This window comes from Herpailurus yagouaroundi, unplaced genomic scaffold (assembly GCF_014898765.1).
Source record: "Herpailurus yagouaroundi ecotype Mexico unplaced genomic scaffold, PumYag 28, whole genome shotgun sequence".
Lineage (NCBI taxonomy): Eukaryota > Metazoa > Chordata > Mammalia > Carnivora > Felidae > Herpailurus > Herpailurus yagouaroundi.
This window is the reverse complement of record NW_024412376.1, coordinates 64,086,811-64,100,922: the sequence shown is the minus strand read 5'-3', so window position 1 is coordinate 64,100,922 and position 14,112 is coordinate 64,086,811. Positions and strand designations below refer to the sequence as shown.

The 14,112-nt window shown below is 37.2% G+C and overlaps 1 protein-coding gene across 3 annotated transcripts in view; it reads right to left on the bottom strand.

Moving 5' to 3' along the window:
- Positions 1-7,875: 7,875 nt before the first annotated feature.
- The window catches only part of IL21 (interleukin 21), a 36,149-nt gene continuing 29,912 nt past the window's right edge, over positions 7,876-14,112 (bottom strand). For 2 of the 3 annotated variants that reach the window (XR_005790065.1, XR_005790066.1), the window contains one exon: positions 10,222-10,293. Coding sequence is in view for 1 of the 3 variants with exons in the window: in XM_040474628.1 (XP_040330562.1) it covers positions 8,143-8,166; positions 8,263-8,340; positions 10,138-10,293 (258 nt within the window). In the remaining 2 variants the exon portion in view is untranslated. Of the gene's footprint in view, positions 8,167-8,262; positions 8,341-10,137; positions 10,294-14,112 lie in introns of those variants that run through there. The other variant, XM_040474628.1, reaches the window with a different exon arrangement.

Below are 14,112 nucleotides of genomic sequence, written 5' to 3'. Positions count from 1 at the left end.
TAACTGCCTGCCTTCCTTCCTTCCTTCCTTCCTCCCTCTTTCCCTCTCTCCCTGTTATCACTTAGCCAACTGTTTCTCTCTCCATAGCCTTCTGCAAGTTTTTTTATTTCTATAAGTGCCATGTATTGTTAATGTGACAGAATTTTTCTACAAGACCTTTTCTATCAATTATTTTTAATAATTGAATTTTAATTTTATTGAATTATGACATACGTAGAGAAAATGGTATAAATCATAAGTGTACAACTCAATAAATACCTCCCCCTGGGACAAGAAATATAACATTATTAGTACCCCAGAAGTCCCCCTTTATATTCTCTCTCAGGTACTGTTTCATTCTCCTCTCCAAGGATTACCACCATTGACTTTCTAATACTATTAGTTTTGCTTGTTTTGGAGCTTTATATAAATGGAATCATAAAATCTGTATTTTGTGTTTAGCATCTTTTGCTAAAATTGTGTTTCTGAGATTCAGGCATGTAACTACTATCATTTTCTTACTGCTGTGTTGAATCTTTTTATAGGATTATTACATAATCTATTATTCCTCTTTTAAACAAATAATTAATCCTATTTAAAATATCTCCAAGGGGAGCCTAGGGGACTCAATCGGTTAAATGTCCAACTTCTTTTCAGGTCATGATCTTGCAGTTCGAGCCCCGCCTTGGGCTCTGTGCTGACAACTCAGAACCTGGAGCCTGCTTCAGATTCTGTGCCTCCTTCTCTCCCCTCCCTGACTCAAGCTCTGTCTCTCTCTCTCTCTCTCTCTCTAAAAAATAAGTAAACATTAAAAAAAAATTGGGGTGCCAAATTTGGGGTGCCTGCATGGCTCAGTTGGTTAAGCATCTGACTTTGGCTCAGGTTATGATCTCACCATTTGTGAGTTCAAGCCCCGTGTCAGGCTTTGTGCTGACAGCTCAAAGCCTGGAGCCTGCTTCACATTCTGTGTCTCCCTCTCTCTTTCTCTCTCTGCCCCTTCCTTACTCGCACTCTGCCTCTGTCTCTCTCTCTCAAAAATAAATTAAAACATTTAAAAAATTATAAAAAATTTTTAATATCTCCAAAATTATCTTTCTGCTATAAAGAGAAAGCACATCTTTTGGGTGCTATCTTTGCTGTTAGGGCCTCAGAGAGAATTAAATTGTTGTAAAGGGTAATGATCTAGAAAAAGTACATAAATGTACTCATAATTCTGTAGTATATATCATCTCTATCTCCTGGCCATAATATGTCAACATTGCTTTGAATCATTCAGTGGTTCTCAGCCCTGACTATATACTAGAATCACCTGGAGAGTTTTAAAAATATTAATTACCAGGCCCTCAGACATTTTGATTTTATTTTAATTAAATACGAAGTAGTATTTTTTTTATTTTTTTAACATTTATTCATTTTTAAGAGACAGAGGGAGACAGAGCATGAGTTGGGGAGGGCATAGAGAGAGGGAGACACAGAATCTGAAGCAGGCTCCAGGCTCTCAGGACAGAGCCCGACACAGGGCTTAAACTCACAAGCTGTGAGATCATGACCTGAGTTGAAGTTGGACGCTCAACCGACTGAGCCACCCAGACACACACCCCCCCCCAGTAGTATTTTTTATAAGCTCTCCAGATGACTATATGCATGCCAGAGCTGAGAACCACTTGCCATCTTATAGACACTTGTTAGATGATTCATTTGAACTAAAGTCCATTTCAACACTGTACCTCAAAGAGTTCTCTCTCAAAATTTTTATCATCATGTGATTTCTTCTCACCTTTATATTATTCCTCATTTAAGCTCACTGGAAGTAACAAAAAATTCCATTGGATGTAGGTTTTCATTCTAGCTAAAACTTTTCTCCTCATCTGCCCCACACATGCCCCCCAACCATCCCCCTTTCTCTGCTTGTCTTTCTCCAGAGCACTTTATCATCTCATTCAGGATGAATGAATAAAGGAAAAATTTTAAAAAGCGAGAAAAATAAGATAGTTTGTAAAACACATGGAAACTTTCTTGAAAATAATATTTTATTATGAATGAAGGTAGAAAAAGACATTTTTAGAGACTCCAAAGTCGTTGTATGGATATTTTAATTTTCTATTTTTAAAAAAGGAGAAGTGCTATCACTTGAAAAATATAGAAGAGGTGTAGTTACATCTGATAAGAGGATGGGAGTAAATTTGCAGAAGATACAAAATACCTGGAGATCAGGGAGAAGCTATAAGGGAAAAAATTCAATAGTACACAACTTGCATAATAAAGAAAAGGCGAACTATATGTTGGGAAAACCCTGTGGCATAACTCCAATGCCAACTATCCTAGAATCCATCAATTCTTTCTACAAATTTTTCGTGATTTCTATGATCAAGGCATTGTTTTGGGTGCCAGTTATATAGCAGTGAACAAAACCAACAAAAATCTCTGCCCACATTGAGCGTACACTCTGGTGGGGGACAGAGACAATAAACACATAAATTATCAAAATGTATATGTTGAGGATGGTAAGTGCTATGGAGAAAAATAAAGCAGCAGTGTTTGGGGAAGTTGCAATTTAAAAGAGGATGGTAGTCCTCTTTTTTTTTTAACGTTTCTTTATTTTTGAAAGAAAGGGTGAGCAAGCATGAGCAGGGGAGGGGCAGAGACAGGGAGACAGAATCTGAAGGTGAAGCAGGCTCTGCATGGTGAGCACAGAGCCAAATGCAGGGCTCCAACTCAAACTCACGACCCATGACCTGAGCTGAAATCCAGAGTTGGCCACTTAACCGACTAAGCCACCCAGGTGCCCCTGGTAGTCCTCTTTTAAAAGAGATGATAGAGAAGACCTGATAGAGAAGACCTGGTTAAGCAGGGACATGAAGGAGGGGAAAGAATGGACTATGTGGACATTGGCAGGAGACCATTCCAATCAAAAGAAACAGAAACTGCAAATGCCATGGGTGGGAGTGTTCCTAGAGTGCTGGAGACAGGGAAGAGTGTCAGTGTGGCTTGAGTTGAGTAAGAAGAATGAAAGTGAGATTAGAGAAGTAGAAGGAACATAATGACCATGTAGCCCTTGTTGTAGGACTCAGGCTTTCTGAATGAGGTGGGAGCCATTGGAAGGTTTTAAGCTAAGGGGTGATATACTCTGGTGTTTTCAAAGATTATTAAGGTTGCTTGTTGCAAATAAAGTTTGGTGAGGGGCAAGAACAAAACCAGGAAAACAATTTAGGAAAATATTACAATTATCTAAGTGAAAAATGGTGGTGGAGTCAAATAAAGTGGAAGCTGGAGATGGCGACAGGTGATTGTCTTCTAGAGTTATTTTGAAAACAGAGTTGACAGGCTTTGATGATAATTGGATTCAATGGGTAAGAGAAAGAGATGTCAAGGAAAACTTCAATGCATATCAAGGAAAGTTTTAGTGCATAATTATGTATTTTGTATTTGGTCTGACTCAATTTTTGAACATTGTTTTCTACTATATGTTATGTGCTATATATAAGGCACTGTGCAGGCAAGATGCACTTCCTTCTACCAAAGAGGCTTATGTTCTGGAAAGGGAAACAGATGTATCGGTCAATAAATGTGTATATACCACATTAAAACTAATAACCAGAGTATGCTCAAGTTCTAAAAGTGAGAAGAGATTAATACTGTCACAGAGATGGAATGAGATGGTGATGGAAATACTTCTGGAGGAAGTGATAACTAAGTTGAGTGCTGACAGATGCCTGAGGGTTTTTCTGGATGTTGAGGAGAGGGTGGAGGAGTAATATTCCACTGCAAGTACAAAGACACAGAGGCATGAAACAGCATGGTGTGTCGGAACTAGAAGCAGACGTGAATCGCTGGAATGTGAAGTTCAAGGTGAGAAGAGGCTGGGAGCGGAGTGGAGCAGATGATAAAGGGTCTTACATGCCCAGCTTCAGGCCTCAGCTTTATTCTAAAGAAGAACCAGTGAAAGGCTTTAAATAAGGGAAAATCATTATCTAATTTACATTTGATCAGATATAATTCTGGTGACCATGCAGAGATAGATTGGAGAGAAGAGAAGGCAAGAGACCAGAAACCCAATCAAAAGTTATTGTAACCATTGCTGAGAGCCTGCATTAAAATGATGACAGAGTGAATGGAAAAGAAAGGATGTACTTAAGAGATACAAATAGCAAGGCCCGTGGCCAATTGGTTATAGTGAATGAGAGAGAAGGCAGAGTCAGGGAGGCTGGAGATGCATTCCCATTAATTAAGATTAGGGAATACTGGAAAGTAGAGGAGGTCATGGAAGTGAGAAACAGTGACAAGATCAGTTTTGGCATGTTGAGATGAAGGGCCTGGAAGATAAAGATGGAAATCTTCAGGGAGAAATTGGATTTAGGGGTCTGGGAATTAACAGAGAGGTATGGCCTTTATCTGTAGATTTGTGGGTAAACAACATACAAGGGCATGTTTAAAACACCAAGAATCTATTGGACTATCGAAGGAAAAGTTTAAAGTGAAAAGGTGGCCAGGACAGAATCCTCAGGGATATCAACTTCTAAAGGGAGGACACAGGAAAGCAAACCAACAACTGAGATGGGGAATGTGTGGTAAGAGAGGTAAGACAAGAACCTGGAGAAGGAGGACCCTCCAAAGTCAAAGAAGAAAAGAGAGTTATTAAAGGTAGCAAAAGCCATGATAAGATCAAGTAAGATAAGGACTTAAACATATTTGTGAGTTGGGTAATTTGAAGGTATTTTGATCAAAGAAAGGGCATTTTAATACACAGATAGGGTGTAGGATGGGTAGAAATCAGATTATAGTGGTTTGATGTATGGATAGAAGTTGAGGGAGTAGGGACACATGTAGAGACTATTCTTTGTTTTCTTTTCTTTTCTTTTTTCTTTTCTTTATTTTGAGAGAGAGAGAGAGAGAGAGAGAGAGAGTGTGTGAACAGATGTGGTAGAAGGCAGTTTAAGAATTAAGAGACTAGCAGATGATGGCTTTATATATATAAGGATTTCATACTGAAAATAGTTCCAAGGCAATAAAGTCTGACATATGGCCATGGGAATGGGCCACCTGCAGGTGTTTGAAACTGAGGTAGTCAATGTTCTGGCAAGTGGCAGTGTTGGCGGAATCCTCCTTGTGGGCACTGAAGTTACCCAAGATGATGGCAGAAGTTGAATTCAAGGGAAAGAGTATGCCTAACTCCTCTGTAAAGATGGAGGAGAGAACAGATGACAATCACCAATAACAAATAAAGGTACAGAAAAGCTAAATGGGATAAATGTCAAAGCAGGAAAGAGTTTTACACAAGAGTGTACATGTAATGGGCATTGGCAAGGATATCTTCAACTCCTTCAGAACCTGCCATACACTTGGGAGAGCTGCAAAAGGACGTGATATCCTTGAGGTGGCGACAGGAAGTGGAAGGTTCCATTTCAGTGAAAGTATGTAAGGAGAAAAGACTGTCTTAGCAATATACATATAAAAACAATATGCTCCCAGAAACTGAGGATCATCTTTTATTTTCTGCTAAGACTATTGAATTAAGGGTTTCCAGGGAATCACAAAAACAGTTGTACTGACTGGGAAGTATTTAATATGATCAAGTCTTAAATAAGAAGCCATGAACATAAACATTTAAAACCAAATATATAATAAATAATTATTAAGTTATAAAGTACATAGTTTGTATTAAAACTAAATTCTCAGATGCAAGTGTAAATACAACAGAGCAATAATATAGAATAATAATGCTACAATTTTATACAAGTGTCCAAAGAAGACACTTTCAGCTACAGTAGTAAAAATCATGATTAATTTTCCCTGAACTTCCATGACCTACTGCAATGTTTTTCTCCTTTTTTTTTTTCTTTCTTCCTTCCTTTTTTGGGGGGGAGAGGGGAACATTTTCTTTGTTCCTGCAGTGAGTGTTGCTACAAATGCTATTGAACAAGGTTGTTCAACTGAACATCAGATTTACTGAAAGTTTTACTCAGAGTATGGTTAGATGTTCCTATAAGAGTATCCAGAACATCCAGAACTTTAGACGTTCATAGACACAAAAAGCTCTAAAAAAGGTAGAATTGACTTTAGAGATTCAGTCCAACATCCTCATTCTACAGATAGGGAAATGGAAACCCCCCAAATTTAAGCAAGTGACCATGATTTCACAGCCAGCAAGATTTTAGGCCTCCTGTATCACCATCTGTAGGTGAACAGTAATGTTCGTAGGTAAGCCTCTATCTCTTTTGAGGGCTGCTTAAGTCTTGAACACAGAGCAGTGAAGATGGAGCTGTTCATGTCTTACTTCTTCATCTTGTTTATTTCAATGCAGTGCTTTTCTTGGAGTGTTGCTAGGATCTTTACCTGAGTCTTTAAACTCAGTTTAGTGAAGGCTCTTAACCAACACCCCGTTAAATTATTTTTACTCTTAAGGTAGAATCTCTGGTCAAAGGATTAGAACAGAGATTTTAACAGTAAACACACCAAAATAAATATATTATTTTAAATATAAAATCACAGTGTCAAAGAAGTCACCAACTATAAAGCCAAAAACAAGAAATACAGACTTCATCCTTCCCTAGGCAACTTTGTGGCTGCTTTCTGCTTTTATCCCAATAATGTGGGCTGGCACCATTTGACACATAGGTAGGCTCTACATGCATGTTATCATCATTATTGTTTACATGATCCCTTTGTGATAACATTTTAAAATTTTAAGGTAGAATACCGTGTTTTTGATAACACATCTCATTGAGATTTGATGAAATAATTGACAGCTAATATATCTTTTAGAACTATAAATTTGTCTGTACTTAAAAAAAATACTTCTAAGTAGATAATTTTTCTTCTCAGAACATACAGTATTTCCCATCCCACATCCTCTTGCACGTTCACAGCCATTTTAACAACAAGAGATTCTCAAATAGCTTATGACATTCTAGCAAAAATTTTATTTTCCTAGAGTTTTTAATTTCATATTTAAATAAACTCTGCTGGAGTTGATAAGAAATGGCAGTTAGAACAGGTTGCTTACTTTTACTATCCATGGTTGAAAGATTGGAATGTTTATGCAAAAGTCTGTTTTCTATTAGGACAGAAGTCTTGGCCTCTTGATTTGTCTCCTTATTTTGATTTGATACAAGTGATTGAATTTGCCTTATGCAAAGCATGCAAGCACAAAGTGTCTGTCACGTTCAAAAGAAGAAAGAAAAGAAAGGAAGAAAGGTGACAGACATTTGGAGTTACTAGCTCGCTCCCATGTAATCATTATAACAATTTGAGAAGAGAGCTACAAGACTTTGCTTAAAATGCATTTTGTTCCAGAATACCACCTGAATATGTCCCTCTATACGTTTTAATTGCCATTTCCACAAGCTTAAAATGTTAGCTTATAAGGGGACTTGAACTGGGGAAGGTATGTTAAAACGACTTAAAGAAAAAAGACTACAAGAATGTATTCCATAAATACATTCATATCTATAGTATTTAAATATTTTTGATAAATCCCAATAAAGAAATAAGACCTTTTTCTGTAGCCATCTAGTAAAGCTATCTCCTGGCACATAAATAAACTATATATTTATATGTTAGATATTCTGAGATAAAAAATAAACTCTTCAGATATACATTTTTAAACACTCAGTTTCCATTTCCTTAAGAGAATAAAGACCAACATTTCATCTTGACCCTATGCTTCTATATTTCTCATCTTGAATGAAGGTATATAACTTTTAAATTAATGATCATCAGACACCTCATTCCTGTGCTAATCAAGGTCAAGGTTAATACAAGACCACTAAATTCCCAAACCATGTTTTTGGTTAAAAATTTTAAGCTTAAAAAAAAATTTAAGCTTCTCTCTCCATCAAGGAATGCCATATTTGGGCACTAATATAAAGTAAAAATTTTAGAAACCATAGAAATCCATAACATAGGAAATCAGACTTAATTGAGTAGACAGCTTTTTCAAGTTGACCAGATACAGAGCATGTGGATCAAACTGAAGAACTGTATAGTAACTGGGGGGAAATAATCCTGACTTGAAATACTGATCTGAGTCTTTTTCCCCATCACCAATATGTTGTACTCCTCCATTTAGAATACCAAGAAGTGAGTTTCACTACTGTGTTAGAGTATGTAATATAGTGTCCAGCTTCAAGTTAGATCCTCAGGAACCTTCATATCTCATTTGTTCTAGGAGAGATGCTGATGAATCATCTGTGGAAATAGTATACCATGAGTAACATAAATGTAAGAATAAATATGGATAGATAAATATGAAGTAGAAAATTAAATACAATTTCAGTTGCATACCTTTTGGATAAGTGATTTCAATCTTTCTAGGAATTCTTTCGGTGATGTTTTCTCATAAGAATCACATGAGGGGCATATCTAGAAATCAACAAAAAAATTCAACATTTTTCCCATTTAATAAAATGTTCAGTTAAAATATATTTTTTCCAATTAGAGATATAAACCGTGTTCACTGAAAAAAATTTTGAGATGTGCATAAAATTGTTCAAGAAATAACAATGGGAAAAAATCACTTGTAATCCCCATCCTCAGAGATAACCACTGCAATCTTTTGATGCATATCCTCCCAGCAATGTTTTTTTTCTTTGCATTTATGTTATTTACACTGGTTGGTAATTAGCTTTATTTACACTCAACATATACAAGCATTTCCTACCTGTTAACTATTCTTCAAAAATATATGTAATTGTTGTTCTGTATTCCAACGTACCATCAAACTGTTACTATTTTTGGGCACATAGATTGTTCTAACTTTTCACTATTGCATACAATGCAAGAACATTTCTGAATAATTTTTATATAGATCTTTATTTAAAATTTCTAGAAGTACAATTACTAAATTAAAGGAATAAAAATTTTTGTCTTGCTGTATATTGTAAAAAAGTTCCACCTGTATTCATGCGGAGCATTCGTACTATTATTGAGTACTGATAAAAATTTTTTTGGAAAAAAGTAGGATTTCCTTAGCTTCCATTTATTTGATTATAGGAAGATTGAGCAATTTTTCTTATGTGTCTTGCCTGCTTGTATTTCTTTTTTTTTTTTTTTTTTTAAATTCTGGGATTTTCTTCTTTATCCTTATTCCTTTTGAGAACAAAAACACCAGGCCATTGCTTGGTATTCAACGTCTCTAAGCCCATTTGATGTTGTAGTGGGAGCCTTTGACTGAAAGGTAGGAGATGTAAGTTCTAGTTTTCATTCTGCAACTTAGTATTTGCAGGGCTTGGACAAGTCACTTAATGAGGTCTCATTTTCCCATCTACCAAAAAAGGTGCTTAATTAGATAAAAGCTCAGTGCCCGCACTGCCATTTCATAAGTCTTTGCTATTGGGTTTCAAATGCTCCTTTCTTTCTGAGGAAAGTTTTAGAGGGATACTTTTTGCAATGAAACCTGGCTAAGAAATCAAAGGAAATAAAAATCATTTTGATAATGTCATTAAGGTTTCATTTGAATCATATGTGAAATTCCTTAGAAGAGAGAGAACTGATTCAAAAAAATATTTTGGAGAAATTTATCTTATGTGTTATTCCACTGGTTTTGATTAATTCTTGAATTAGTGATGACAGTATCAGCATTGCTTATGAGTTGGCATAGGAAGAAATATACAAGAGGGTCTCAGGGCCTCCTAGGGACTATTAAAATTCTCCAGCCAAATAATGAGATCTGTCCTATTTAAATATAGTGCTGACTCTGTGATTATATAGGACAATAATATTCTTTAAGAGAAGAATGCAAAATATGAGATTTTTCTTGGTCTCCTGTAGGCTGTCTCTTTTCTTATAGGAAAACTAGGCCCTAGCTCCTGTTAATAAGAATACAAGTTATATGTGACCATATGATGAAAGAAAAATACTTAACTCCTAAGTCACAATTAGATTTCCTGCCAAGTGACTTCCTCACCTTGAGAGGCTATTTTAACTTCTTCCAGCTACCAGAGACTGTTAGCAAATTCTTAACAGGATTTCTGGGCACTTTTGAGTCTGTGGATTTGGAAGAGGTGACTTCACTTCTCAAAATATGCCATGAAAGACAGCGTGTAACTGGAAGGAAGGCACTGGAATCTCTGGCTACAAATGTGTGTATAAGTGCGTTATGTACCGTAAGAGATGTAGTTACTAAGTACAAATAAGAGAGATGACAAATGACAGTCTTACTGGTCTGTGTTTCTGTCTTCTGCCTGCGTTTGTGGGAGGTAGTTTCCTCTTCAGCTGTTTAGTTAATACGCTGATTATCTGTTCATTGCCTCCTGTATTTGCTGCCTTTAGTTGGACCTTCTGAAAACATGAAAAAGCTGACCGTTCGCAGTGTCTCTGAAAAAGAAATAATTTATATATATGTAAACAAAACAAAAGTTATTCAGAAAGTAAATGACCTTCCCAGTCCTCTTTTTCTACTTCTACTACAGCATATTAGATCACATTTATTTCAGCAGATTGTGAGGAAGGAGTTCACGCCCTATGCATTTGGGCTCATTAGAAGGAGGCACCTGCAATGTAAAATTTCATCCCGTATTAGGGAAGAGACAACATTTCCCTCCCTACAGGCAAAAGGAGGGATCCTAGCTTTTCCATTTCTTTTTTTTTTTTTCCAACGTTTATTTATATTTTTGGGACAGAGAGAGACAGAGCATGAACAGGGAAGGGGCAGAGAGAGAGTGAGACACAGAATCGGAAACAGGCTCCAGGCTCTGAGCCATCAGCCCAGAGCCCGACGCGGGGCTCGAACTCACGGACCGCGAGATCGTGACCTGGCTGAAGTCGGACGCCCAACCGACTGCGCCACCCAGGCGCCCCTAGCTTTTCCCTTTCTAATGCCATTTTGAGGTCTGGGTAGTAGACAGGATCTTCTAAATTTTCTATAAGTTACACTATGACTGGTTGCAGCTTTGGGTGAGATACGCTGTAATCTGATTAGCAATCTTTTTTATTTGATTTTTGTTTGTTTCTCTCTACAATGTTCATGGAAGCATCTAACAGTGACATGTCTCGAGCAACATCTTACCTTACACAACACCTGGCATCCTGTCTTATTGCTAGTCAGTGCTCAATAACTACGTGTGGAGTCAACAAACAAAGTAAATGAGTTAATGCCCCTACTTTGGGTGAAGGAAGTGGCTATCTACCTCTGATGGCATATTCTACATCTAAGAGTCCATACACCTGTGACAGACTACACATGACTCTTCTAAAATGCTATTCACACTCTTAGGTCACTTAGGGTAGGATTCTGCCTGAACTACCTACTCAAGGAACAGAATTTGAGACTTGTGCAACCAATGGGACGGAGGACTGTTCCTTAGAAACTAAGGATGGTGTCTCAAAGAATGAAGAAGAGGGCGGAACGAGGACCAAAACCTTGTCTCTTGGTTTAGTCAAATAACTAGAGAGTAGTAACTCAAAAACCGTAGAAATCAAACTGAAAATAAAATGGAATATATCAAAAGAACAAAACTTAAATTGACTTATTAAAAACATTTTAATGCTGATCTAAAAACTTGTATCCAAGTTTCTTTTTTCTTTCAGCCAATGTGTGTATATCATGCTATTCTATCCATACCCCACCCCACCCCAGTAGTCGCATCCCTATCTCACTAATGTGTATGGAAGACACAGCCATATGAAACCAGAAACCTTAATTTCTCTCAGTTCCTACAAGGGCAGTTCCACATATAACAAAATTATCTGAGTCTTCTCATGGACAATCAGCTGAAAATAGCATCTGGCCTGCTTTGCATTTTCCAACCCATATGCTTACCCAATATGAATGTTGATTAATAACATGCATCATTAAGACACAAGCCTGTCAGGCTTACTTTGCATACATAGCCACAAGCTGAGAACCAGCTTATCTAGTTTCCTTCTATCAGAACAGTTTGCCTCTCTCATAAGGGCAAGGTAATATCCTTTCCATATGTTTGCCAAAATGCTTATTTAATAGAAACTATTTATAAATGTTAATTATAGCACTTTTTTTTCCTTGAAAACCACATGCTCATGTTTGTTGAAGTTTTTTCTTTTCTCTTCTTTTTGACCACAACCGGCTTAACTTACTGGAAAAAAATAATATTCATATTTAAAGAGGTAAATTTTCCAGCTGAAACTGAAAACACTAACTGCTTCATCCGTGATGATCTGAGAAACCAGCATTTCTCACAGAAGCCCATTTTGCTGAGTTAACATTTACATGGGTATGTTGAAAGAAAGTTACGTTCCAAAGAAGTATAGGGGCCCTACCGAATGAACTCCCTTGGTATTGCCAGGAATGGTCAAGATCAGTAATGAAAGAGCTTATGCCTGAGAAAGCTTTTCTGAAAGCCTCTGGATGGCGTCTGGACACTGACAGGCTGCACTGTCTCATGCCCTTCCTTGTTTACCTGTGTCAGTAGGCGGTGGTATGTTGCTCAGTGCTTTCTGCAAGCAGCAGAGCTGTCCCCAGCCACGTACAGTCCAGGACAAGTAACTGCTGCATTGGGCTTCAGACACACACCAAAGGCAGCCTCAGAGAGGAAAAGAAGTGGAGAAGCTATCCTGACAACTGCCTTACAGATGCACTGGGAAGGGGAGTGGAGATATTAACCTTGCTTCAGGCAGCCATGGATGGCCTGTCACTCCTGGTCTTTACAGAATGAACCCAAACTCATGTGTAGAACCACCATCTGGGAGCATAACAATTATTTTCCTTTGCTATGCCTTGGTGGCAGCAAACTATGAGGGCGAGGCTTTGATTCCTTCATCCTTCAACACATGATAAAATGAGGAGTTGTGTGTCCTATATTATTGCAAAATAGAAGGAGCAGTACGGAAGTCAAAAAAGCAAGAGTAACAAACAGAGAACAGTCAACTGCTGCTTTTGCAAGGAAGCACGCTTGGCTTTGTTGTTTTGCAGCTGAATATTTGAAAATATTTGCCTCCTTATAGCTTATTTTTAACCTACTTTTCCCCCTCACAGAAAGGCCTGACCACTCACACTAGGAAGTCTTGGGCAAGATACCTTTGTCCCAAAGGCAAAGTAGGTTTATATCAGGGTTTCTCAATAGCAATACAATTGACATTTTGGGCTAGATAATTCTTTGTTGTTAGGACTGTCCTGTGCATTCTAGAATGCTTACTAGCATCTCTGACAAGTAGAAAGCACTCCCCTACACACAACTGTGACAACCCAAAATTTCTCCAGAGAATGTCAGATGTTGTCAGGAGGGCAAAGTCATTACCAGTTGAGGATCACTGGTTATATAATTATAAGAAAGAGAACAATGCCTGGCAAGGCCAATAAGGGATCTGAGATAATCACAAAGTATCAACATTTACATGCAACATGTAAATAAATTTATTTTCCTTATTTTTAAATCTCTTATGGATCCTGCTTTGATGCTAGCCTTGAAAAACTTGACATAATGCTACTGTGGCCTTGAATTATTTTCTTCCTAAGTTTGCCTGCCAGCATAGCTTAAAGATCTTTGCTATACCATTACTCACTTGTATCATAGCAAGCATTGTTTGATAAGATTGTCAGATAGATACACTGTCACTGAGATGAAATCTTCTCATTATGATGTAAGGTAAAAAGCCTCTATCTTTAACAAAGCATAGATATTTAATGAAGGAAGTACCCATTGGATCAACTCAAGTTAGAAAATGGGAAATCTTTCTTATTTCTTATTCTGCAAGTTATAGACAGGGTTAGTCCAAAAGGACTCTAACCACAGCAGTTAAACAAAATGCGTGAGATGCTGAAAATGTATGTTTTGATAATTAGGTCATCAATTAAGAAATATTCTCACTTATTAGAAAAGGCTTTCCAATAAGCTGAATGTGCTGCTTTCATTTTAGATGCTGCTTATTAGAAAAAGACCTAGTAAATGAGAGTGGTTAGGTTCAGAGCTAGAGAGTGAATTTTAGAGAAAAGCAATGGTTGTGACTCATTCACTTTCTAAACTTTTACACATAGTCATTTACGATAATTGTTTTCTTTGCAATGTATCTTCATATGTCTCCTCCTCTGTAGTGTCCTAATTACTGGTAGCACTTTTATAGTTATTCTAATTTATGCAGTTAAAGGTCTGAGACAATGAAAACATCTCCCCAGTTGCATTTTTATCCTCAGGGTACCAGATGTGAAGACTAGAACGA